Below are 27,101 nucleotides of genomic sequence, written 5' to 3' on the forward strand. Positions count from 1 at the left end.
TTTCACCATGTTGGCCAGGCTGGTCTCAAACTCCTGGCCTCAATTGATCTACCCACCTCAGCTTCCCAAAGTCCTGGGATTACAGGTATGAGCCACCATGCCTGGCTTCAACATCCTTAAAAAAAAAATAAATTCCAACCAAGAATTTCATATCTGGCTCAACTAAGCTTCCTAAGTGAAGGAGAAATACGACCCTTTTTAGACAAGCAAATGCTGAAGAAATTCATTACCACTGATCTGCCTGATAAGAGCTCCTGAAAAGGGCACTAAATATGGAAAGGAAAGACCAGTACCAGTTACAGCAAAAATACACTGAAGTACACAGACCAGTAATACTGTAAAACAATCACACGAACAAGTCTGCATAATTAATCAGCTAACATCACAACAGGATCAAATCCATAAATAACACAAACCTTGAAGGTAAATGGGCTAAATGTTCCAATTAAAGGGCACAGAGTGGCAAGCTTAATAAAAAACAAAGACCCAATGGTATGCTGTCTTCAAGAGACCCATCTCACATGTAATGACACTTACAGGCTCAAAATAAAGAAATGGAGAAAAACCTACCAAGCAAATGGAAAACAGAAAAAGGCTGCGGTTGCAAACCTAATCTCAGGCAAAATAGACTTTAAGCCAACAAAGATCAAAAAAGACAAAAAAGGGCATTTACATAAATGATGAAGGATTCAGTTCAATGGGAAGACTTAACCATCCTAAATAAATATGCACCCAACACAGGAGCACCCAGATTCATACAGCAAGTTCTTAGAGTTCTTCAAAGAAACTTAGACTCCCACACAATAATAGTGAGAGATTTCAGCATCCCACACAATAATAGTGGGAGTCTTCAACATCCCACTGGCAGTATTAGATCATTGAGGCAAAAAAGGTCATTTTCTTAAGTGAAATAACTCAAAACAGAAAGTCAAATACCACAGGTTCTCACTACATAATGTGTACACATGGGCATACGGAGCAGATTAATAGACATTAGAGACTCATAAAAGTGGGAAGGTGAAAGGGGAGTGAGGGATGAGAAAGGACCTAATGGGTAAAAGGTACACTGTTTAGGTGATGCTTACTACTGAATATATCCATGCAACAAATCAGCATTTGTACCCCCTAAATCTATTCAAAAAAGAATTGTTATGTCTCCTTAATTAATCGATCCCTTTATCATTATGAAATGACTTTCTTTTCCCTGGAGGCATTCTTATCTCTAAAATATATCTTTTTATAATAATAGAATATAGCCACTCCAATTTTCTTTTTATTATTGTTAACATGTTATATCATTGTCTAACTTTTAACATTTAATTCATGTATGTTTTTTATTTAAAGTGAGTTTCTGGTAGGCAGCATATAGTTGAGGCTTGCTTTTTATTCAGTCTGACAATCTGCCTTTTTACTTGGGGTATTTAGAATATTTACATTTATTATGATTGGGTTAAAAATTTGTCTTGATTATTTGTTTCCTATTTTGTGTTATCTGCTTTTTTTCTATTCTTTTTTGCTTCATTTTAAATTATTTTCTATGATTCCATTTTAGCTCCATTTTGGCTTAATATATATAACTTTTTGCTATATTATCTTAATGGTGGCTTTAGGGTTTAGATGATACATCCTTAACTTATTAGTTTACTTTCAAGTGTTATTTTATAACTTTGTGCATAGGAGAAGAATTTTAAAACACATTTATACGTTTTTCCCTTTAAGTTTTTGTGTTGTTTTTATATATTTTACTTTTGTTATTATCTTTACTTTAAAGAGTTGATTATCATTTAAAGAGATTTAAATAAGAAAGGTAAATGAATATTTATCTATATTGCTGAAGTTTTCCAGTGCTCTTTATTCCTTTTTGTAGATCTAGATTTTCGTCTGGTATAATTTCCTTTTCTAAAAGAATTTTCTTTAACATTTCTTGCAGTTAAAGATCTTATGGTAATTAATTCTACCAACTCTTGTATATCTAAAATGTCTTTATTTACTTTTTATTTTGAAAGATATTTCTACTGGTTTAAGGATTCTAGATTGACTTTTTTTTTCTTTTCTGTATTTTATGATGTTCCTTCATTGCCTATAACTTGTGTCATTTCTGCTGAGAAATCTGCTGTCACCCTTATCTTTGTTTCTCTATATGTAATGTCCTTTTTCCTCTTTGGCTCCTTTTAAGATTTTTTTCTTTATCACTTGTTGTAAGCAATTTAATTATGATGTGCCTTGATGTTCTTTTCTTCACATTTCTTGTTCTCTGCTGAGCTTTTCAGTGTGTGAGTTTATAGCTTTTATTACATTTGAAAATTTTTCAGTCATTATTCTTTAATTTGTTTTTCTGTCCTCCCTTTCTCACTTTCAGAGACTCAAATAAAATCTGTATTAGGCTCTTCAGAGACTCAAATTAGACATGCCTGATAGCTCACTGATGCTCTATTTGTCTGTCATTTATTTCTCTGTTTAAATTTTGATAATTACTATTACTATGTCTGCAAGCTCATTAATCTTTTCTTCTGCAAAGTTGTTGATAATCCATGCCAGAGAATTTTTCTTCTCAGATATTGTAATTTTTACCTCCAGAGGTTCAATATAGGTCTTTTAGGAGTTTTTCTGTCTCTACTTAAGATGTTTTTATCTTCTAATTCCTTTAATAAGTGGAATGTAGTTATAATAATTCTTTTAATGTCACACTCTACTCATTCTATCATTTGTGCCATTTCTCTATCGCCCAGGCTGGAGTGCAGTGGCGCGACACCAGCTCACTGCAACCTCTGCCTCCCAGGTTCAAGCAATTCTCCTGTCTCAGCCTCCTGAGTAGCTGGGATTACAGGCACGCACCACCATGCTCAGCTAATTTTGTATTTTTAGTAGAGACGGGGATTCACCATTTTAGCCAGGCTGATCACGAACTCCTGACCTCAGGTGATCTGCCCGCCTCGGCCTCCAAAACTGCTGGGATTACAGGCATGAACCACCGTGCCCAACCTAATAATTTTTTTTTAATTGGATTTCAGACATTGTTAATTTTAACTTGTTGAGTGCAGGAACTTTTTTTTTTATTTCTAGGGGTATTCTTCAGCTTTGTTTTGGTAGGTAATTAAAATATTTGGAGATAGTGATACTTTTAGATCTTGTTTTAAGGCCTTTTTAAGTAGCACTAAAACAGTTTAGGATGATTTTTTTTCTCCTAATGAGACAAAACCCGTCTGAGTACTCTACCTCGGTACTTGTGAATTATAAGGTTTTAAATTCTGGCTTACAGCCACAGGCATTATCACTAGCCTTTGTTGAGCACTGGATCTTTTTCTCTAATCATTTTTGTTGTTTCCTACCCTTCAAACTCAGGCAGTTTACTTGCATGCATGTTCTCATTAGTACTCAGCTAAATACTTAAAGGGGCTCTCTTTAGATCTCTGCAGATCTCGAGTTTGTGGGTTTGTGCGTGTGTGTGTGTGTGTGTATGCGTGTGCATGCACTCATGTACTCCGTTCTGGTACCCTGGCCTTTCAACCCTAGCTATTGACCTCTCTGGACTCCCATTTCTGTCTTTTTAACTTGATGAGACCACTGGCTTATCTCTTTTTGTGTTGGCTCTTAGAAATGTACTGTAGGTGGTAAGCTCAGGCAATTACAAACCCCACCTCATTCATTCTCACCTCCTCATCTTTCAAGAGTCATTGTCCTTTATTATTTAATGTGCAATGAATTGAAAACTGTGTGTGTGTGTGTGTATATATATATATATATATTTTTTTTTTTTTTGAGGCGGAGTCTTGCTCTGTCACCCAGGCTGGAGTGCACTGGCATGATCTTGGCTCACTGTAAGCTCTGCCTCCTGGGTTCACGCCATTCTCCTACCTCAGCCTCCTGAGTAGCTGGGATTACAGGTGCCTGCCACCACACCCGGCTTATTTTTTTGTATTTTTTAGTAGAGAGGGGGTTTCACTGTGTTAGCCAGGATGGTCTCGATCTCCTGACCTTGTGATCCGCCCACCTCAGCCTCCCAAAGTGCTGGGATTATAGACGTGAGCCACTGTGCCTTGCCAAAAACTATGTATATTTTTAAGGTTGCTTACTATAGGAGTGTAAATAGAGTAAATGTGTTCTCTGTTATTACATCCTGGACAGAAACAGAGGCATAGCCTCCATAGACAGAGGCTCCACCCCTTACAAATATACAAATATTTTTAAGCTTTGTTCTAAAATGCAATTAAATTACTTGGAAATAGCTTAATACTTTCAGGTCTTGCTTTTATGCTTTGTTAGACAAGCCATAGCAACATTTATTTTAATCCTAGGCTGATTTTTCTCCACCATTGAAGCAAGAATCTTCTGAGTAGTCTATCAGATGCTCAATTAGACAGAAAAAAATACCACATTTTTAAAGTCCCATTGGTAAACTCTCTCCTTCTCTGTCCTCCCTGGATCCACCCAGCATTCCTCTCCCTACCATTAACCCTCAAGTAATCTAAGCACAGTACTTTATAAATCTTGAAGAACCAACCACACTATTACCAAAATTTCTTGACAGTGCTAAAAAGATTAAAAGACACATTTTAGAAAGTATAGCCATGACTCTTGGGGCAGGATTTAGAAATTAACAGACATAGAGCCTTCCCAGGACCTATAAGTTGAATAACGAGGGACATATTCTTAGTAATCCTGAGAAAAGATGGTGAACCGTTCTTACCGTTCTGACACCGTGCAATGTAGAGGAGGTGACACATTCCCAATGATGCTTGTTTTACAATCGAGGGATCTTCATGGGAACACAAAAGAGACAGCTCTGCTGCCAGGAGACCCAAACATGGAGCATCAACACTTATCTAATGGAGAAACAAAGGAGAACATGCATTTGCTATGCATAGCCAACATGAAAATGTCTGCATACATCTGATCCTGTTATAAATCAGACTAGGATTCTAAGATAAGCTTCAGAGTTTACAATATCTGTAATCAAATCCTGGCCCCGTTACTGACTCTCAATTTCCTCATCTGTGAAATGAAGACAATAAATTCCACTTTGTAACAGTTATTGTGGAGAGTAAGGGGTAACACTGATGACAAGAAGAAAAATTCCTAGGAAAGTACTTGGACATAATGGTGACTCAACTAATGTTAGTTTCTATGCCATGAAGTGGGTAGTCACTTGCAGGTAGCACATTCCCAGGACATAGAAAAGTAAGGTGGGCTGTATATTTCCAAAACCTTTAGTACTTCCTTCTTCACATACGAAACACTAGATGTTTCTACAAGTCACTGAGGAGGCATGCCACTTTTCCTCTGGAAGTTATTCTGACTCCTCTCAAGGAAATTCATTTTTTTAAAATGCAGATCATTTGCTTTTGATGTCAAAGCTACTACCAAAATATTTCTGTATTTCTTTCTACAACTTCTTCAACCCTTAGACTGATCAAATATTTAGATTTTCACCTTAATGGACCTCTCTGGCTAGATAATATCCAAACAGAGAAGGGAGTAGAGAGAGAAAAGAGGAAAGGTAGAAAAGGCATTTGCTTTTATGAAAGTATGAGGGCCTTTACCAACTTTGCATGTCTTTTTTTAGACAAAGAAGGGCTCTGATTAAATGTAGATTTGGCAAACTAGCAGCATGACTTGCAGATAGTTCTTGCCTCCAAGACAAGTGAGTACTTTTCCTAGGTAGAGGCTTTGATGATTGGAGCAATTGTTGATGGTAAACTCTAGGGGGATCCCAAGGCCTGCTTCTGCTTCTGTTGACCTTTTTCATGCCCCATTTTCCCTACCCTTTATGTGGCTTAACTCACCACTCCCTGCCCACTCTGTCTCTCTCTCTCTCTCTCTCTCTCTCACACACACACACACACACACACACAGAAATTCCTAAGGAAGAAATATGAAGTGACCTGGGTCATCTAGGTCATGGGCGAAGGCCATAATTGAATTGTGATGTGGGGAGTGATGATCTCAGTAGGAGAAGAGAGATTATAAATCTCTTTTTTCCGTGGATATTCTCCTTGTATTCTTTTCCACCCGTACAAAGAGTGGCCTGGTCCTTCCCCTTATAGGAGCTCTGTGGCTTTGGAGAATCTGGGAGCAGACAGCCTCTGCTCTAGGCCCTAGGGAGAAATGCTCTCTTTCCCTGAATGTTCTTTTCTTTGGGTTTGCATTCCAAGTTTTTTTTTTTTTTTTCCCACTCGATGGCAAGATCTTAAAACCATCATTGTGTATGGGCATGAGAAAAAGGATCAAGTTTTCTCTCTCTCTACTGGGTATGAGAGAAGAGTAGTACTTCTCACAGCTTAACTCACTGAAGCTGAGCACCACTTACAGGGGATTGGCCTTACAGTCATCTTATATTACAGGTTTTGCCTCAAATGTCCTCTCTGATTATCCCTGCTCAGGAGCTTGTTAGATTTGTAGTTCTTAGTAGATGTTTTTGTAAATGAAGCTCCTAGTGGTTTCCTTCTGTTCTGTTTGCCAGTTGGGATCTATCTAGGTGTATGTCTCTAGCAGAGTATGTGTGGTCGTGCCTAGACTGCATATCCACTTACTGTCACCAACTAAAAAGGCATGTTTAGGAAGTGGGACATGACCCAAGGTAGGCTGAGAGAGGAGTAAGGCAGCGTGGATCGTGGAGCACACTGATGTATATCCTGCCAAGCCCCTTCAGAAGCGTGACAACCACAGTTACCCCTCCTCTAAGACAAGACTTTGAGAGCTTTCAATATGATATATCCTGCCTTTATAGAAAATCTACCCAAGTACTAAAAAGAGGCAGATATTTAAAAACTGGAGAAAAGTAGCTTCTCGGTATTCACTCCTAAACCTAAGTATTCCTGCTTAGTTTTCTGGCCCTTTTAACTGTGCCCTTTCTTTGTAGATCTGGCCTCTCCAGTGCCTTATCTTAACAATAATGATAGTTTTAAGAGCTAGATTCCAGAAGCAACCACTTCTATGGTTTTCAGCTGCTTCTTCTGGAAGTCGCCCCTGTTTCTATAAACAATGCACCTTTGCTTCTAACATCAGTTTGAGACATTGTCTGTCTCAATTCCATTCTTCCACTTCGCCACAATTCTCTCAATAGAGAACATTACTCATCATAGTATATTATTTTTAATTCTTCTACTTTTGTGTTTTACTAATATATTAATACTTTTATTTCTTGTTTCATAGAACAGAATAACAGAATAGGAATGTAACAGGATAAAACATAACAGAATAGGAACATAAGTAGGATCATACAAAATGTAGCCTTTTGTGCCTGGCTTCTTTCACTTAGTATAATGTTTTCAAGGTTTATGCATGTTGTAGCATGTATACAACTTTATTCCTTTTTTTGAGTGGATAATATGCCATATGTGTATGTTACATTTTATTTGTTCATTTATCTGTTGATGGACATTTAGATTGCACTTTCAGCTACTGTGAATTTTGCTGCAATGAACACTTTGTACAAGTTTTTGTTTGAACAACTGTTAAATTCTTTTAGGTATATACCTAAGATTTCTGTGTCAAATGGCAATTCTATGTGTAACTTGTTGGAGAACAACTAAACTATTCTCTGCATTTTAATTTTTGCACTTTTGAGCTCATAGCATTTACATTGTATTCAGTAACTCATTTAAGTTTTCCTGTGCTGGATTTATAGATTAGTTCTAAAAGTTGAAAATCAATAATATGGTCTCACCATGACTAGATAAAATTATTCAATGTATAGGTCTTGCTCACTTTACTTATCTTTCCTTTCGGTATGTACCTATGTCTTTCTCATCTGTACCCTGCATTATCTCTTTATTTTTAAAATTATTTTTATTTTTAATTTTTTTGGAGATGGGAGTCTCACTCTGTCTCCCAGGCTGGACTGCAGTGGCGTGATCATAGCTCACTGCAGCCTAGAACTCCTGGGCTCGAGAGGTCCTCCCACCTCAGGCTCTGAAAGCACTGGGATTATAGGCATGAGCCACAAAGCCCACCTGTCTCTCTATCTTTAATAGTAATTTTTTTCTTTATTTACCTTTGTCGGTCTCTTTTATTTGGAGAGTTTCCCCAAATTTCACAAAGTGTGGTTGCTGCTTAATATTTAAGGATGTAATGCCTCTTGATGGGGTTTTGTGTGTGAGCAAGGCTTGCCACCTGTTGTACTTTGTTTTAGAGCAACTGGGAGGGATGCTGGGGTCATGCTGTACTATAGCTAGACAGAATGCAAGACTCTTTTCTCAGGGAGCTTAACAATGGTTTTTGCAAAAGAAAAATTCTCAACTGCTGTCTGCCAATGTGTGTCAAGAGGAATGCGGGACAATGTAGATTCTTCTGTACAGGCTTTCAATTAATCCTTTGAATTAATGCATGTGTTTCCAGCCTGCCTTTGACTCCCAGCCTTTCATAACTCACTCTCTAGGGTTCTACAGGGCAAACTACTTTTCTTTCAACTAACTCCTACCCTAATGCTCATGGGTTCCCACCATTCAATTCCCCTGCCAGGTTTTATCTTCTACCTAATCTGTCTTCCAGAAATTTGTTGGCATCACTAGCCCGTTGAAAACACTTCATTAATTCTTTTTGTTGCTGTGTATTTATACTTTTAAAATATTTTATTACCATCATTTTATGGGGACTCTGGAGGAGAAGGAGATATATACACATGGGCAATTTGTTAGAGTTAGCTGGAAACCCACCATCCATTTTTAAATGCTGATGTGCCAAAGGAACAAAGCTAAGAAAAAAAATCTTAATGCTATAAGTTGACATGCTTAACTTACATTTCTTTGCCTGTTGAAAGTTGAACCATTTAATTGAAGGAACATGTGCTTTGAGTGCAGGAGTTTCTCTACCCTGATGGGCACATGAGTCATGTGAGACAAATTGTCACTTTAGAAATGTTTATGACAAGATAAAAATGATAGAATTGTTCAATAGGACAAGAATCTCTGACACTCTGGAGGACGTAGGCTAGCGTTATTATGGAGAAAAAAGTCTATCCAGTGTAGGAACAGTACCAGAGAACAAATGAGGTGGATGCACTTAGAGAAGGGTAGAACAAATATTCGTTGATGATATACAATGTGTCAGATACAGAGATACACAGACTAGGACTGTGGGAATCTTAGAATTTAATTTGTCAACAATGTGTTTTGATTTTTTTGTTTTGTATATTTGCCTCCCCAATTGATTTCACGGGCTTAATCATCTTTACAAGACATTATTTTAAAGAGAAAGCGAACTTACTGAAGTTTTATGCTTCCTTGATTGTGATGAGCTGGTTGATTCTAGCTCTAGTTTCAATGTTCTGGAAAATACTGAAGTACTTCCACCTGGTGGCACTTAGTGAACATTGCAGAACCGAGTAATAGGTTATTCCGTTGGGTTTCTCGAACAAATCTGAGTTATAGCTAGGAACTCTCAACTAACAATTTATGAGAACCTTCTGCTACACATGTGAATTTACATATTTATTCCTTTGCAGTTGAAGGATGGGATGTATGCAAAGGAGAATGAACTCTACTACAGTAATGGAAAGAAGTGATAGAAGATGAAACTCCAAAATGCCTATCTGCTACTTGAGTGGAACTCACTAGAATATATCAAATGCAGAGAGAAACATGTGACTAGGCTCTAGTCAAACAATTGTCATCAAATACTTGCTGAGTATATAACACATTTTAGGAGCTGTGCAGAAAACAGTCTTGAGTGGTGAGATACACTTAATTTCAAGCCTCACTTGCAAAATTTTCAGTGGTGAATCTTCTGGACACCAAATGTATAACTCGAGCTATTTTAGAAGTTAGAGAAAGGCTGCCTTCCCAGGTCAGAGAATCAGAAGATTGAAATAAGCTGCTCACTCTCTTTTTTTGGACACTGAAATAGGGAATTAGCATGATACAAACAACACTCTGGACTGTGTCCCCCATCTAAGTAAATTGTATTATGTTCCAAAGCTGAGTTTAAACAAAATAGTAAAAATTCAGAGGTATTACAAAGCTGATCTAGATTCTTCATCTCAATAAATCTGGGGACTGCTTGTACAAGCAGTAGAAAATGGATAAAGATAACATCATGAATGCATGTTTCTCACCCTCTTTACTTTTATCTCCTCCTGAAGTGACTCCAGCAATCAGATAAGTAATTAGCAGAGTATGTTTACAAATCGCTGTGAAGGATGAGTTGGGAAACAGAGGCTGAATATACAGTATCCACAAAAGGGAAATGTTCATAGGTAGTATAAGGTTTTTGAGAAGGCAGGCCATGATGTCATTCAAAATATAGACAAACTCAGTAAATACTGGTGATTATGACATACCTATTTGTTCTCCATCTGAAATGCAAAAATTAAAAAGTCTGATTGTATCCCAGTATTTGTGAAGGTGTGGGGAAATGGGCACCTTAATATTTACATGAATGCAAATTGGTGGACAATTTTGTGTTACTAAACTTTAACCTATCATACTTCTTTATCTGACCATTATCTTTCTAAGCCTTTCCAGGTACACACTCATGTACTTGCACAAAGATGCCTGTTTTGTATTGTTTGAAGCAGAAAAAAATTAAATGATACTTTAATGTCCATCAACTGAAAAATAGCTAAATGGATCATAATATGTCAAAACTATGGGCTATATACTGTATTTAAAATAATAAAATGAGTCTACATATGTTGACATGAAAATGTCTATAGGATGTATTGTTTCAGTGAAAAAAAGCAAATTGTAGAACCATATGTGAATATAACTTTAGTAAAGAAACAATAAATAATAAAGCTATGTATTTCAGTGTGTGTTTTATATGTGGGTGTGCACATTGAAAGTGGTTTGTCAGGACACACATCATGCTGACATGGCTAAGGACAGGGTTGTTGTGGAGAGGATAGTAAAGGGAGATTTATGCTCTACCTCTAGCATGTTTCACAATGAAAGAACTTGAGGATTACTTGTATAAATTTAAAATAAATAACAGCTTTCAAATTATTTTAGGAAGTAATACATAAGAAGACAGGTAAGGTTGGAAGAATTTTAAAGATTACAAATTGTGGTCTACAGAGGAAATTTCAGAGTCAGCAAGAATCTGGTTTTAACACCCTCATGCTCTTTGCATAAAGCATGATGCATCTTAACCAATTGTTTGAGAAACTCTGTTCTGATTGACAAAAAGTCATATGGGATATTGACTCCTTTTCTGATATCCCAACCAACCTACCAGTACAATATTACCAAGGACCTGTCAAGTACTGTTAGGACCCAAGACATGGAAAGCAGCACTATGGAAATGCAGTCTTCAGAATCAGGTGGCATTGTTATATTCTGTGACTTACATATTTTCTGACTTTCGTGACTGTAAATCTTAACACCTTGTTGATGATCACCATTATTCTCTCTTGCATATATGAGCTATCTTTTCTCATCCACACGAGCATTTCCTGTTGGAAACATAAAAGTCATCCTAGAACCATGAAATTTCCATTTTCCAAGAACCTTTCCTCTATTCTTCAACTTCACCAAATCAGGCCTTCCTACATTCTCCTGGTTATTTCACACTTAACCTACATTTATCTCAAAAACACAGACAATAAGCATCTAGTATACTACTTCATCTACTATGGAAACTGTATCTGGGTTTTATTTTATTTTATTCTATTCAAAAAGTATTTACTAATATCCACTATAATAGTCACTTTGTTAGGCACCATGAATAGTTCAGTACGAAGCTATGATATGATTATCAGCTGCTTTGCCTCCTCTTTTTCTTTCAAAGTATGTATTCTCCCTTTTACTTTTAAATGACAATCTGCCTTTCAGCTTTAAAGAGACTTAAAATCTTGTCTGATCCTGCAATATCATCTTATTCCAGAATTCCTCTGCCAATTCACCACTCAAATATTCTGGCTTATGGTTAGAGAGTACATTACTGGAGTCAGGTTGGTTAGAAAGTTCTTGCAAATTTTGATTCAAATCTGTCTTAGCTGCACCTTCTAGCTGTTCTTAATCCTCAGAGGCAAGGACACATTTACAACCTTGAAAAGGGAAGAATACTGCATATGCCTCATATGCCAATCGCCATTAATAGCCTTCTTTAAGGCAATCTGTCAGGGTCTACTATATTTATGTCAATGGTTGGCCAAACCTCTTCACCTTTTCTTGCTCCCATTGTGAAAAATGTTTGAAGTCTATTTCCTAAGGTGAAAGAGTTTCTAAATCTCAGAGGGGTCAGCCTCTGCCTTGTCCTTTTCAGGAGTGAGGTTTCAGCCCTTTTTGAGAAGCAGGGAAGATTTTAGGCATGGTAGGTATAAGAACAAAGTGGTTAAGTAACAGGCTCCCAAGCTAGAGGGGCTCCTCCACACATTAGCATTATATATATTATTGCTCCTTTCTCCGTTTTCATTTTTTTTTAATCTGTGAAATGGAAGAATTAATAGTAACCCCCTCATGGAATTATGTTAATGATTGTATGAGATAACCCACATGTTCAATTTAGTGCCTGACATGGAGTCAATGCTTAACTCAATAAATGGAAGCTGTTGATAGTGTCATGGAGTGAATAAAAGAGCATGCATGGGCAGGGAAGGGGAGGATTCATAATCACGGTGAAGGGTTGTGAGGATAACAACTTTTTTTAACTTTTATTTTAAGTGCAGAGGTACATGTGCAGGTTTTTATATAGATAAACTTGTGATATTAAGCCTAGTACCCATTAATTATTTTTCCTTATTCTCTCTCTCTTCCCAACCTCCACCCTTTGTCAGGCCCCAGTATCTCTTGTTCCCCAATATGTGTTCATGTTTTCTCATCACTTAGCTCTCACTAATAAGTGAGAACATGCAGTATTTGGTTGTCTGTTTATGTGTTAGTTTGTTAAGGCTAATGGCTTCCAGCTCCATCCAAATTCCTGCAAAGTACATAATCTTTTTCTTTTGTATGGCTGCATAGTATCCCATGGTGTATGTGTACTACAGTTTCTTTATCCAGTCTACCATTGGTGGTTATTTAGGTTGATTCCATGTCTTTGCTATTGTGAATAGTGCTGCAACAAGTATATGTGTGCATGTGTCTTTATGACAGAACAATTTATATTCCTCTGGATATATTCAGTAATCGAATTGCTGGGTCAAATGGTATTTCTGTTTTTAGGTCTTCGAGGAATCACCATGCTGTTTTGTACAATGGTTGTACTAATTTACACTCCCACCAACAGGGTATAAACATTTATTTTTCTCCACAACCCTGCCAGCATCTGTTGTTTTTTGACTTTTTAAGAATAGCCATTCTGACTGGTGTTAGTTGGTATCTCATTGTGGTTTTGATTTGCATTTCTTTAATCATCAATGAGGTTGAGCTTTTTTTCATATTCTTGTTGGCCACATGTATGTCTTCTTTTGAAAAGTGTCTGTTCATGTCCTTTGCCCACTTTGTAATGGAGTTTTTTTTTCTTGTAAACTTAAGTTCCTTATAGATGCTGGATATTAGACCTTTGTCAGATGGATAGCTTGCAAAAATTTTCTCCCATTCTGTAGGTTGTCTGTTTACTCTGTTGATAGTTTCTTTCACTGGGCAGAAGCTCTTCAGTTTAATTAGATCCCATTTGTCAATTTTTGCTTTTGGTCCCATTTGCAACTGCTTTTGGTGTCTTTTTCACGAAATTTTTGCCTGTTCCTATGTCCAGAATGGTATTGCATAGGTTGTCTTCTAGGATTTTTATAGTTTTGGGGTTTACATTTAAGTCTTTAATCCATCTTCAGTTAATTTTTGTATATGGTGTAAGGAAGGGGTCCAATATCAATCTTCTGCATATGGCCAGCTAGTGGATAACATTTTTTAAATGAATTAAAAAAAACAGCTCAAATTAGGCACAAATTAGCTTAATACATTTTTATTTTCCTTCAAATTCCTTTTTGGCTTCATAAATACCAATACTGCTTCTTTACTTGTATGTATTTATGAATTATACAGCTCATAGATGCTCCTGGTAGGATAAATCCATCTGTTTTTCCAGTACTTCTGGACAGTTGGCCTCTGATGCCAACATGTTAGGAATGCAAAGTTGAAGACCATAAGACATGCAGTGCAGTCTTCTGTCTCTGGTTGGGACATTAAAAAATGAAGTGAGGTCTCAGTTGTGAAAAATAGGGTTTTGAATTGTTGTCAGGCCTTCTTTAGGTACAGTAGTATCCATGAAGATAGAATGCTCAGCATTTTCTTTAGCACCTGAGTTGATGAGGAAGAAGCATGAGCACAGACATACACAGCATGGTTTCATTGCTATGTGAACTTGAGGGTAGTTTAGGCTAATACTGCTCTCTAATACTATTCTCTGCTACTTCAAACTGTGTTCACCCATATATCACCACATGAGATCTGGTTTCTCAAGTACCTGTTGATGCTGTCCTTCCCAAATTAAATTCCTAAAAGTGTGCCCCTGTAATTCAAATAAAGGGAAGTGACTACATTTCACTCTTTTGTGGTAAAGAAAAACTTTCAGTCATCAAATACTTGAAGGAGATGCAAATATAGCAAATGAGAAGAAAGTGAAGCATAGTGAGCATACTAGACTTATGACAAGAAAATTAAACTACTTATTTCCCCTTTACCTTTAAGATCTGTAGTTTGTAGAGGTCTTTAGACACCAAGCTCGTAAGAATGTTCTCATATGTATTTAAAATATTGTGGTATAAATTCTGAAACACAAAAACATTGCACAGTCAGCCAGACTTAGATAAAATTTTACCTAATGTCTACAGTTTTTTTCTTGCTTAAAAGTTACTTTTAATTGGGTTTCAATTCCTTGAACATAAATCAGTGACACAGAAAATACTTAACATCAAATTGTAAAATGCCACACATATTTAAAGAATTTTAGCATTATCTCAGATATTAAAAAATATACAAAGAAAAAGACAAATGAAAACATTAAAATGTAATTCTCTTTGAGAAGTAGAATGAGTATTTTTAGTGACTTTCTATAATATTTAAATTTTCTGTAATAAGCATCTACCATGTTTATAGGAGGAAAAGCTATAAATTTAATTTTATAAAAACTTGCTTTTCCATGTTTATGAATGCTGCATTTCCTCAATATTCTTTGTGCTTAAATGTGATTTTGCTTGAGAATTCAGTATGTTGGATTTATTTTCACTGGATGTGTGATTTTGAGTTCATTTTCAAAAAGAACATAGCCCTGGCTAATAGTTTTGTCCCCCTATTTATAAAAAGTTTTATTTCCTATTCTAATGGTGAACATTTAGAAAAATTCTCACCTCTAAAATTTTAAATTTTCTCTTGCCTTAGCTGTTTATAGATTATCTTTTTAGTGTTTGTTTTGGGATACTCTTGTACGTATACTTTTCAGTTTTCCACTGTCTTTTAGAATGTAATAACATGAATATATTTTATTCTAACTGTTGCTTTAAGTTCATTGAAAGGAATAATTTGTGAATATCCACCTGAATAGTTGTGATGGAAGTAGACAGTAATTGCTATTTTAAGTGCTGCTACTTACTACTATCTATATAAAAAAAATAGACTTTTATGCCTTTGTGATTTGAAATAGGTTGGAGAAGACTCAAGCATGACGTGACTTGGTTCTTATTTTAGCTGACACCTACAAGTTATCCAAACATCATATTTAAATATAATTCAGGCCAGGCACAGTGCCACACACCTATAATCCCAGCAATTTGGGAGGCCAAGGTGGGAGGATTGCTAGAGTTCAGGAGTTTGAGACCAGCTTGGACAACATAGTGAGACCGCATCTCTATTAAACAAAACAAAACAAAAATTAGCCAGGTATGGTGGTGCATGTCTGTAGTCCTAGCTACTTGAGAGGCTGAGATGGAAGGATTGCTTGAGTCCAGAAGGTGGAGACTGCAGTGAGCCAAGATAGTGCCACTGAATTCTAGTTTGGGTGAAGGAGCAAGACCCTGTCTCAAACAAAACAAAACAAAACCCAATATTGAATACTTTTTATATGTAAATAGATGGAAACAGTAAGATTTATTGTTCCACATACTATGTAGGTACTAGAAATTGTATGCTATGTGGGTATTGGAAATTTCCATGTGTGAGTAGCTGATATATAAAATATATGTAACATTAATAAACATGGGGCATTTGGATGATGAAATGCTATATAACAACACATTTTTTTCTTTCTTTCTAGTATTGGAAGAAGACTTTTATTTAACTCAGAAGTTATTTTTCTTCTCCCAACTACCAGAGTGGTCTTCACCAGTAAAAAGTAGAAGTATCTCTGGGTATCCTCAGGTAGCCACTCAGGAATATTTGGAAGAAGTCCAGTTGGAAAAGAATGGCATATTTGGAAAAAATAGCAGCCTACAAATCTGTGTTAGGGATATAGGAACATAGCTGAGAAAGTTTCTACATTAAAGTCACCTTGCATCAATTGCAGACGAGGCTGAAATTCTCTGAGATGTGTATAGAAGCTCTTATAAAAAGAAACAATTAGCCTGATAGTTTTGCATCTGAGTGTTGTAGGTTCTCTCCACAAACTGAAGAAAGGAGAGAGGTGGCTATGCTGAGACCTCACTTTATACCATATGCCACGAATTTCTTCTCTAGCTTATAGAGCAAGTTCACTGTATAGCAATGCTGAAGAAATGGAGACCACAGATGTTTGCTAATCTTACTATAGGATTCTTTCTACTTCCATCTTTCTATGTTCCTATTCCATTCTTTGAAGCACTTGCCAGCAAACTCCCTATTCTTGCTAAACCAATTAACCAAAAATATCTTCGCCTATTTGCTCCTACAAATCCTATAGAATCCATTAAAATCCCATGGGTTGTAGAACTCACAAGGAGTCCAGTGGTATAGATTAGTGCACTGACTGTTATAACTAAAAAGAGTGAAGAGGAGGACCCTAAAGATTATCACCTGCTGAGTCACATTCTGCAGGATTGCTGTGATGTGTAATAACATCCTATAATGATTAAAGGAAGAAAAATTTTACCTTCATGTCCTCAATGTACTCATAACTGGTCCCCATTTCTTTTACTTTGTCAAGACTTGGCATGACAACTAGCATTCCAAAGGATGACTCTATTATCTTCAACTGAGATTCAAACTGCAGGAAGGGATCCACAAAGCTGACAAGAAAAAGGAGTAATTATTAATGATGAGAAAACAAATATAGTAGAAATTTAGTGGCCTTTTTTTCTTTTCTTTTTTATTTATTTATTTATTTTTTGAGACAGAGTCTTGCTCTGTCGCCCAGGCTGGAGTGCAGTGGTGCCATCTCGGCTCACTGCAAGTTCCACCTCCTGGGTTCACACCATTCTCCTGCCTCAGCCTCCTGAGTAGCTGGGACTACAGGCGCCCGCCACCACGCCTGGCTAATTTTTTGTATTTTCAGTAGAGACGGGATTTCACCATGTTAGCTAGGATGGTCTCAATCTCCTGACCTCGTGAGCTGCCTGCCTCAGCCTCCCAAAGTGCTGGGATTAGAGGCGTGAGCCACCGTGCCTGGCCCAGCCATTTCTTAGTGATAAGCAAACATGAGGTTCAGCTTTTGGCTTTGTGTGACAGATGAGTCTTAAATATTCTCTTAAAAATGATAATGTTGTAAAAATAAAGGAATTAATTTCTTTGTAAATATTATCTATAAACAGTTATTTAGAAATCAGAATATATTTCTCCATAAACATAATAAGGCAAAGAGTGGTTACATTCCCAGCCAAGTCCACAAAGCCATGCTAAGCTTTAAACAGTTGAAATATATTACTGCCACATTTTCTGTAATCAATAATAATATGTTTTTCACATCTTAGTATTTCTTACATTGAGATGCATCTTCAAATTGATGGCAAATGAAGCTTGCCTCAGCAGCTAGAAAGATTATCTGCTTGTCTATGCAATACAGAAAGAATGGGAAAGAGTATAAGAAAGAAATAGTAGTCGCCAAATTGTGATGGTGAAGTTTGGAGTAATTTCTTATCTTTCACAGTTGCATGTTTTTAAAGATATAACATTTTAAATACATCCAATTAGTGAAATAAAAGAGCATGACAGCTTATCATACCTGGAGTTCACAGCCAGGATCATGGATTCATTACTTAACAGGCCTGAGTATACATCCAATAGGCTGCTAACTTTATGTGCCTAAGTACCATGTTAAAAAAAAAAAGAAGAAGAACAATTAATGATTACAGAGCAGTGAGACTGATAATAGCATGTGCACTTTTTCCTTTTACAGAGACTAAAGGAACCAAATCAGACTGGAAAACATGCTCAAGAGTTCACAGAAGTGTTGAGACCAAACTGTAATTTAAATCCACAGTAGTATGTTTGCCTAAGTGGAGGTCTTTTACAGTCAACCACTATGCTTATATAATTTGCATTTCCAGACAGTATTTTGTAAGGTGTGCTCTTTACCAGATGCACTTCTGTACACCACTATAACTATTAAGTCCCATCTACACAGTGTGGAGTCTACCTATAAAAATGCCAGCAGGGCCGGGCGTGGTGGCTCACACCTCTAATCCCAGCACTTTGGGAGGCCGAGGCGGGGGGACCACGAGGGCAGGAGATCGAGACCATCCTGGCTAACACGGTGAAACCCCGTCTCTACTAAAAATAGAAAAAAATTAGCCGGACGTGGTAGCAGGCGCCTGTAGTCCCAGCTACTCGGGAGACCGAGGCAGGAGAATGGCGTGAACCTGGGAGGCAGAGCTTGCAGTGAGCCGAGATGGCGCCACTGCACTCCAGCCTGGGTGACAGAGAGAGACTCTGTCTCAAAAAATAACAAAAACAAAAAAATGCCAGCAGGGCAACTTAAGTCAGGCCTTATTAAAGAATGACTAAACTCACACTATGGAATGAGAATTTAGCCTTTAAAACTGGTAATTAAAGGGATTCCACTAAGAATTTATCATTCTTTTTTTCCAAGAAACTGGAGAACTAGACCTCCAATAGCCAAAACAATCTTAAGAAAGAACATGGAGGTATTACAGTTATGATTTCAAGCTATAATACAAAAGTAATTAAAATTGTAGGGACTGCTATAAAAACAGACTCATAGACAAATTGAATGAAATAAAAAGCCCAGAAATAAATCTATTGATATATGGTCAAGTAATCTTTGATAAGGGAGACGAGAATTCACAATGGGCAAAGGACTGTCTCTTCAATAAATGATGTTGGGAAAACTGAATGTCCATAAGCAAATAAATGAAATGGAACGCTTATCTTTTACCATATACAAAAGTTGATTTGAAATGGGTTAAAGACAAATGTAAAGATGTGAAACTGTAAAACACCTAGAAGAAAACATAGGGAAAGAGCTTCTTTACATTAGTTTCGATGAAGATTTTTGGATATGACGTAAAAAGCACAGGCAACAAAAGCAAAATTAAACAAGTGGGACTACATCAAATTAACAAGCTTCTGCACAGCAAAGAGAACAATTAATAAAATTAGAAAGACAACCTATGGAATGGGATAAAATATTTGTAAAACATAAATCAGATAAGGGGTTAATATCCAAAATGTATAAGAAACTCATGATTCAATGGCAAAAAAAAGCAGTTAATCCAATTACAAATGGGCAAAAGACCTGAATAAAACTTTTTCCAAAAAATACATACAAAAAGCAGTCCCTCTGAGAACAGCAACAAGACAAGGATGCCCACTCTCACCACTCCTCTTCAACATAGTACTGGAAGTCCTAGCCAGAGAAATCAGGCAAGAGAAAGAAATAAAAGGCATCCAAATCTGTAAAGAAGTCAAATGGTCACTGTTTGCTGACGATGTGATCGTTTACCTTGAAAACCCTAAAGACTCCTCCAGAAAGCTCCTAGAGCTGATAAAAGAATTCAGCAAAGTTTCCAGATACAAGATTAATGTACACAAATCAGTAGCTCTTCTATATACCAACAACGACCAAGGGGAGAATCAAATCGAGAACTCAACCCCTTTTACAATGGCTGCAAAAAAAAAAAAAAAAAAGGAAAGAAAAAACAAAAACAAACCAACAACAACTTAGGAATATACCTAACCAAGTAGTCAAAAGACCTCTGCAAGAAAAACTGCAAAACACTGCTGAAATAAATCATAGATGACACAAACAAAAGGAAACACATCCCATGCTCATGGATGGGTAGAATCAACATTGTGAAAATGACCATACTGCCAAAAGCAATCTACAAATTCAATGCAATCCCCATAAAAATACCACCAACATTCTTCATAGAATTAGAAAAAAAAATTCTAAAATTCATATGGAACCAAAAAAGAGCCCGCATAGCCAAAGCAAGACTAAGCAAAAAGAACAAATCTGGAGGCATCACATTATCTGATTTCAAGCTGCACTATAAGGCCATAGTCACCAAAACAGCATGGTACTGGTATAAAAATAGGCACATAGACCAATGGAACAGAATAGAGAATCCAGAAATAAACCCAAATGCTTACAGCCAACTGATCTTTGACAAAGCAAACAAAAACATAAAGTGGGGAAAGGACACCCTTTTCAACAAATGGTTCTGGGATAATTGGCTAGCCACATGCAGGAGAATGAAACTGGATCCTCATCTCTTACCTTATACAAAAATCAACACAAGATGGATTAAGGACTTAAATCTAAGACCTGAAACTATAAAAATTCTAGAAGATAACATTGGAAAAACCCTTCTAGACGTTGGCTTAGGCAAAGATTTCATGACCAAGAACCCAAAAGCAAATGCAATAAAAACAAAGATAAATAGCTGGGACTTAATTAAACTAAAGAGCTTTTGCATGGCAAAAGGAACAGTCAGCAGAGTAAACAGACAACCCACAGAGTGGGAGAAAAGCTTCACAATCTATACATCTGACAAAGAACTAATATGCAGAATCTACAACAAATTCAAACAAATCAGTAAGAAAAAAACAATCTTATCAAAAAGTGGGCCAAGACATGAATAGACAATTCTCAAAAGAAGATATACAAATGGCCAACAAACATATGAAAAAATGTTTAACATCACTAATGATTAGGGAAATGCAAATCAAAACTATAATGCAATACCACCTTACTCCTGCAAGAATGACGGTAATCAAGAAATCAAAAAACCTTAGATGTTGGCATGGATGTGGTGATCAGGGAACATTTCTACACTGCTGGTGGAAATGTAAAGCAGTACAGCTGCTATGGAAAACAGTGTGGAGATTCCTTAAAGAACTAAAAGTAGAACTACCGTTTGATCCAGCAATCCACACTACTGGGTATCTACCCAGATGAAAAGAAGTCATTATTTGAAAAAGAAACTGGCACAAGCATGTTTATAGCAGCATGATTCACAATTGCAAAATCGTGGAACCAACCCAAATGCCCATCAACAAGTGGATAAAGAAACTGTGGTATATATATATATATACATATACATATATATATGTGTATATATATATGTATATGTATATATATATATATAGGAATACTACTCAGCCATAAAAAGAAATGAATTAACAGCATTTGCAGTGACCTGGATGAGACTGGAGACTACTATTCTAAGTAAAGTAACTCAGGAATGGAAAACCAAACACCGTATGTTCTCTGTGATATGTGGGAGCTAAGCTATGAGGATGCAAAGGCATAAGAATGATACAATGGACTTCGGGGACTTGGGGGAAAGAGTGGGAGGGGGATAGGGATAAAGGCTATAAATATGTTGCAGGGTATACTGCTCAGATGATGGGTGCACCAAAGTCTCACAAATTACCACTAAAGAATTTACTCATGTAACCAAATACCACCTGTACCCCAATAACTTATGGGAAAAAGGCATATAAACGGTGAATAGGAATGTGAAAAATGCTCAATATTATTAATATAATATTAATTGTCAAGGAAATGCAAATTAAAATCACAGTGAGACATTACCTCACACCTGTTAGGATAAGTATTATCAAAAAGATGAAAGATAATAAGAGTTGGTGAGAGTATGGAAAAAAGGAAACCCTTGGATGCATGTAAACCCTTGGCATGAACGTAAATTGGCATGAAAACAACCACATGGGAAAACAGTATGGAGATTTCTAAAAAATTAAAACTGGAACTACATATGATTCAGCAATCCTATTTATGGGTATTTATCCAAAGAAAATAAAAGCAGGATATCAAAGAGACATCTTTACTTCCATGTTCATTGCAGCATATTCACAATAGTCAAGATATGGAATCAACCTAAGTGTCCTCTGATAGATGAATTGATACAGAAAATATAAAATCAGATATTGAAGAGTCCCAAAATTCAAAGCTGTCAAATAGTAAAATTTCTTAAGAATTTACAATTCAATATGTAGCTAATAGGAGTCTCATAAAGAAATAATGGAGAAAACATGAAGAGAAAAATTATCCAATCAATAGTGTAGTATAATTTCTCAGAGATAAATGGCTGGAGCAGTTGGATTGGAAATGTGTGAGTGCCCAGTATATTTGAATTAAAAAATGCCTAGAGACATTTTTATAAAATTCCAGTTTACAAAAAATAAAGATAAAGGCTTCTACAGAAAGAATCCAGGTGACAAAGGCTAGAGAATCAGACCACCATCATGTTTTCATCAGTCATAACGGATACCACAAAACAATGTAAGTTATGCATTCAATTTTTTTTTAAGAGAAAATGACTTGTGACCTAGAGAAATGGCTGAAATAATAATTGGTGATGACTCTTTTCACGGTGCTTCTTTCTTTCTCTCTCTCTCTTTCTTTTTTTCTTTCTTTCTTTCTCTCTCTTTCTTCCTTCCTTCCTTCCTTCCTTTCTTTCTCTTTCTTTCTTTCTCTCTCTCTCTCCCTCCCCTCCCTCCCCTCCCTCTCTCCTTCCTTCCTTTCTCTTTCTTTTCTTTTCTTTCCCTAATCTACATTGCATGGCTTTTAAAAATAAGAGCATACCATTTTTGTAAAACTATAAAAGCATTTGAAATTGATCATATATTCACTTCATGAAGAAAATCTCCTTAAGCTCTGAAAGTTAGAAACTGTGTGGGCCAATGCTACAAGACTTTATGTTACAAACATAAGAATGGGACAAAAGATGTTTAATACAACTAGATGAATTTATACTTTACCTCGCACCTACACAAAATGGATCATAAATATAAATGTAAGGCTAAAACTGTAAAACCTTTAGAAGAAAACAGCCATTTTTGGTTAGGAAAAGTTTTCTTTTTGTTTCTAGATGCAACACTGAAACCATGGCCCACAAAAGAGAAAAAAATGGTAAACTGGACTTGATCAAAACTAAAACCTCTTGCTCTTCAAAAGATACCATTAAGAAAAATAAGACAAACCATATACTGAGAGAATATATTTGCAAATCATACATTTTACACTCAATAACAATACTATTTATAAAATACTTCTAAAGATATTGTATGAAGTCTGAATGAAGAAAAAGCTTTACTAAATATTCAAATAAGTAGAAAGAAAACATGTTTCTAATGATAAAACAATAGTTTAAGGAAGTATTCATAACTTAATCTATAAATTCAGTGTTTCAAATCAAAATGCCAAGAGAAATTCTGGAAGGAATTTGACAAGTATATTTCAAAGTTCCTCTGATAGTGTGAATAATTAAAAGTAGCTAATACATTTTTGAAAACCAAAAATAATTGGATAGATTACAAAAGATTTTGTGTTATACATCTGAGCTATCTGTAGTAAAGATTTGTCTGATACCTCCTTCACTGCTATAATTTGATGTGTTGGCATTGCCTACCTCTGTTGAAGTCAAAAGCTGCTGCTTGCTGCTGCTGCTGCCTCTGCCATCTGTCAAAGGCATTGATACTGTTGCTAATGCTTCTTTTTAAAATATATATATATTTTATTATACTTTAAGTTCTAGGGTACATGTGCACAACGTGGAGGTTTGTTACATATGTATACATGTGCCATGTTGGTGTGCTGCACCTATTAACTTGTCATTTACATTAGGTATATCTCCTAATACTATCCCTCCCCCCTCCCCCAACTCCACAACAGGCCCCAGTGTGTGATGTTCCCCTTCCTGTGTCCAAGTGTTCTCATTGTTCAATTCCCACCTATGAGTGAGAACATGCAGTGTTTGGTTTTTTGTCCTTGCGATAGTTTGCTGAGAATGATGGTTTCCAGCTTCATCCATGTCCCCACAAAGGACATGAACTCATCATTTTTTATGGCTGCATAGTATTCCATGGTGTATATGTGCCACATTTTCTTAATCCAGTCTATCATTGATGGACATTTGGGTTGGTTCCAAGTCTTTGCTATTGTGAATAGTGCCACAATAAACATATGTGTGCATGTGTCTTTATAGCAGCATGACTTATAATCCTTTGGGTATATACCCAGTAATGGGATGGTGGGTCAAATGGTATTTCTAGTTCTAGATCCCTGAGGAATCGCCACACTGACTTCCACAATGGTTGAACTAGTTTACAGTCCCACCAACAGTGTAAAAGTGTTCCTATTTCTCCACATCCTCTCCAGTGCCTGTTGTTTCCTGACTTTTTAATGACTGCCATTCTAACTGGTGTGAGATGGTATCTCATTGTGGTTTTGATTTGCATTTCTCTGATAGCCAGTGATGATGAGCATTTTTTCATGTGTCTTTTGGCTGCATAAATGTCTTCGTTTGAGAAGTGTCTGTTCATGTCCTTCGCTCACTTGTTGATTACAGTCCCATGGCTGCTGTAACCCATTAGCAAAAGAGCCAGCTTCTGCACAAAAGGTGCTCTCACTTTATAGCTAAAGCCACAGGTGACTGAATTCACTCTCATCATTTTCAGATGGTCATTGTTTTGCTCTTTTACAACATCCCTGTCTTTATAGGACTTAGCAGCTGGGACTGTGCTATTAATATAGCGAGAAGCACTGATCAACCTCTCATACTAGCCCACTGTCTTTGAATCACATTCATGCACCTTGATAATCTTCAGCTAGGAGGTGTCTTTCCCTGCAGGCTCTTCCATCCTGCTAGTCCTGCCTTATCTTGAGTGGCCCAGACATGCCTCAATGCTAGCAATAACTCAGTTTCTACATCAAGCAAGTTTATGTTTTGTTTCCAATGAGCCATTTGATTATCTCCTTCTCTCTTCTTGCAACTCCTATTTCCAATCTAAGTCTGTGTCATTCTTTTGAATATAATTGGGTTTCTGAAGTTGACCTTTTCCACAGCTAAGAGAAATGTAGATTCTGTTGCTGAAAAACAAATTAAGGCCTGGAATGGTAGTCCAGTTTTTGCTTTCTTAGAACCACAGTTTTACTATGCATGCTTAGGAGCTGGTTCACTAACTCCTATTATTCCTGTAGAGACAAATTGATGGAGTTAATTAATTTGTTTCTGTAATTGGAATGCCATAACTCTTTGCACTTTCTAAATTTTCTGTGCACTTTATATTTTCGACAAAACTCCTTATCACACTATTGGCAATAATTGTGTTTGGACTACTCTACTTCTCTAACAGTGTATACATCTAACTAGATCAAAATTTAGTGTGGTCATCTCTAACTGATGGCAAATCTCTATTTTAAAATTCCTTCAAATCCACATAGGAAGACATCTTTCATTTATTCATTAGGACCCCTCTCCCACACTAGGGAAAAAAAGAGGGATTTTCAGTGGCTTAGAGACAAAGAAAACCAATTCGATGGTATAAAAATAAAGGCTAAAAGAAAATAAAGAATAAAAATTAAGACAAAATGGAGGATTTAAGGGTGAGGGACATTTACAAACATGCATAGTAAACAGCCCCTTTACAAGAGCAAAAGATGGATTGTAAATATAATTATAGACTATATCAAAATATAGATATAGTTTGATCCAGCAATAAAACTTAGATTATTCATAGAAGCATGTTTTTGAATGGACTTTTAAAGTAGTATACCTTATTTATTTGTTTGAACATGTAAAAAGGTAATACACATGCATGTGCACTACAGTACAAAAGCGTAAACAGTGAACGTTTCCAAGTCTTCCCCTTCTCTAGCTCCCATCCCCTAATTTCCATCCCCAGAATCTACAGTTGTTACTGCTTTCCTGTGCATTCTCCTAGCAATAGAATATGCAGATATAAGAATGTTAATGATACTCTTTTGTGAGCAGTTTTAGCCTCTAAGGTATATATACAGGAATTGGTTCTATGTTTTCCTGTAACTGCTGCCACTGTGCTCTGTCCCTCTTCTCTGCCAACTCCCTTGCCCTGTCTTTCCCTGATAGATGGCTGTCTCCTTTATGGACTATTCTAAGTCTGATTTCATGAATTCTCCATCTTTTTTTGGTTATTAATACAGTCTCATAATTATTGTTAGTACTAAATCCTGTTTATTTAAAATCTTCAACTTTATTGTTTGTTCAAAAGTCTTCCTTGATACCCAGAGCAGGCAAGGATTTTGGTTTTAGGGTAAACACAGTATAGCTTGGTGCTTAGACCAGCAACTGTGCAGCCAGGATCTATGAATTTATAACCTCGTTCTGCCACTTGCTAGCTATGTGACTATAAGCAGGTCACTTTCTGCCTCTGTTTCCCCATTTTCAAGGTAGTACTTACCCCACAGGGCTGTTGTGAGAATTAAATGAGTTATTCATTTAAAGCACTTACAGCATGCCTAACATGTTATGGGTACTATATAAGTTTTAGCTATTTTTACTATCATTGGAATAGGGAAGGGATTTCCCTCTCTCACACGTCTCTGTACTCTGTTCCCTTTCTCATCTTCCTTGTCTTTGTATCTCTGGGGTTGTAGGTGGCTGAGGAATTGGGGGAAATATGTTTCCTTTTTGGTCCATCCATGAAATAATTTATTGTCCCCTTCCTGTTGGTGATTTGTTCTGGCAAGCAGGTGGTGCCCCCAACAGCCCTGCTGATGAAGAACTCAATTTACTAGGAGAGTGTCACTTTCAAGGTCCAGCTACATGTTCTGGAAGATCCCCACTGTGCTGTGTTTTGGTTTTTTGTTTTTAAATTTTGAAACACCAGCCCACTTGACCCAGGTGCAGGAGTTCCCAACAGCCATCCGCCCTCAATTGTACACTTCAACTCAGATGTCTGTTATTACTTATAAGGAGTATCTTTGTATTTCATCATCTATAATTTTGTTGGAGCAACACCACTCTCCTGATTAAGTAAGTCACCAAGGTTTTGAACTTTTTAGCAAAGCGTAAAGGA

The 27,101-nt window shown here is 36.6% G+C and overlaps 1 protein-coding gene across 4 annotated transcripts in view; it reads right to left on the reverse strand.

Moving 5' to 3' along the window:
- MROH9 (maestro heat like repeat family member 9) overlaps positions 1-27,101 on the reverse strand; it is a 132,348-nt gene that overhangs the window by 91,611 nt on the left and 13,636 nt on the right. For all 4 annotated transcript variants that reach the window (XM_003824644.5, XM_055111690.3, XM_055111691.2 and 1 more), the window contains exons 4-8: positions 18,001-18,080; positions 16,933-17,068; positions 14,555-14,641; positions 11,285-11,389; positions 4,688-4,823 (exon numbers count right to left, since the gene is read on the reverse strand). In XM_003824644.5, the coding sequence (XP_003824692.2) occupies positions 4,688-4,823; positions 11,285-11,389; positions 14,555-14,641; positions 16,933-17,068; positions 18,001-18,080 (544 nt within the window). The remainder of the gene's footprint in view (positions 1-4,687; positions 4,824-11,284; positions 11,390-14,554; positions 14,642-16,932; positions 17,069-18,000; positions 18,081-27,101) is intronic.

Source organism: Pan paniscus, chromosome 1 (genome assembly GCF_029289425.2).
Source record: "Pan paniscus chromosome 1, NHGRI_mPanPan1-v2.0_pri, whole genome shotgun sequence".
Lineage (NCBI taxonomy): Eukaryota > Metazoa > Chordata > Mammalia > Primates > Hominidae > Pan > Pan paniscus.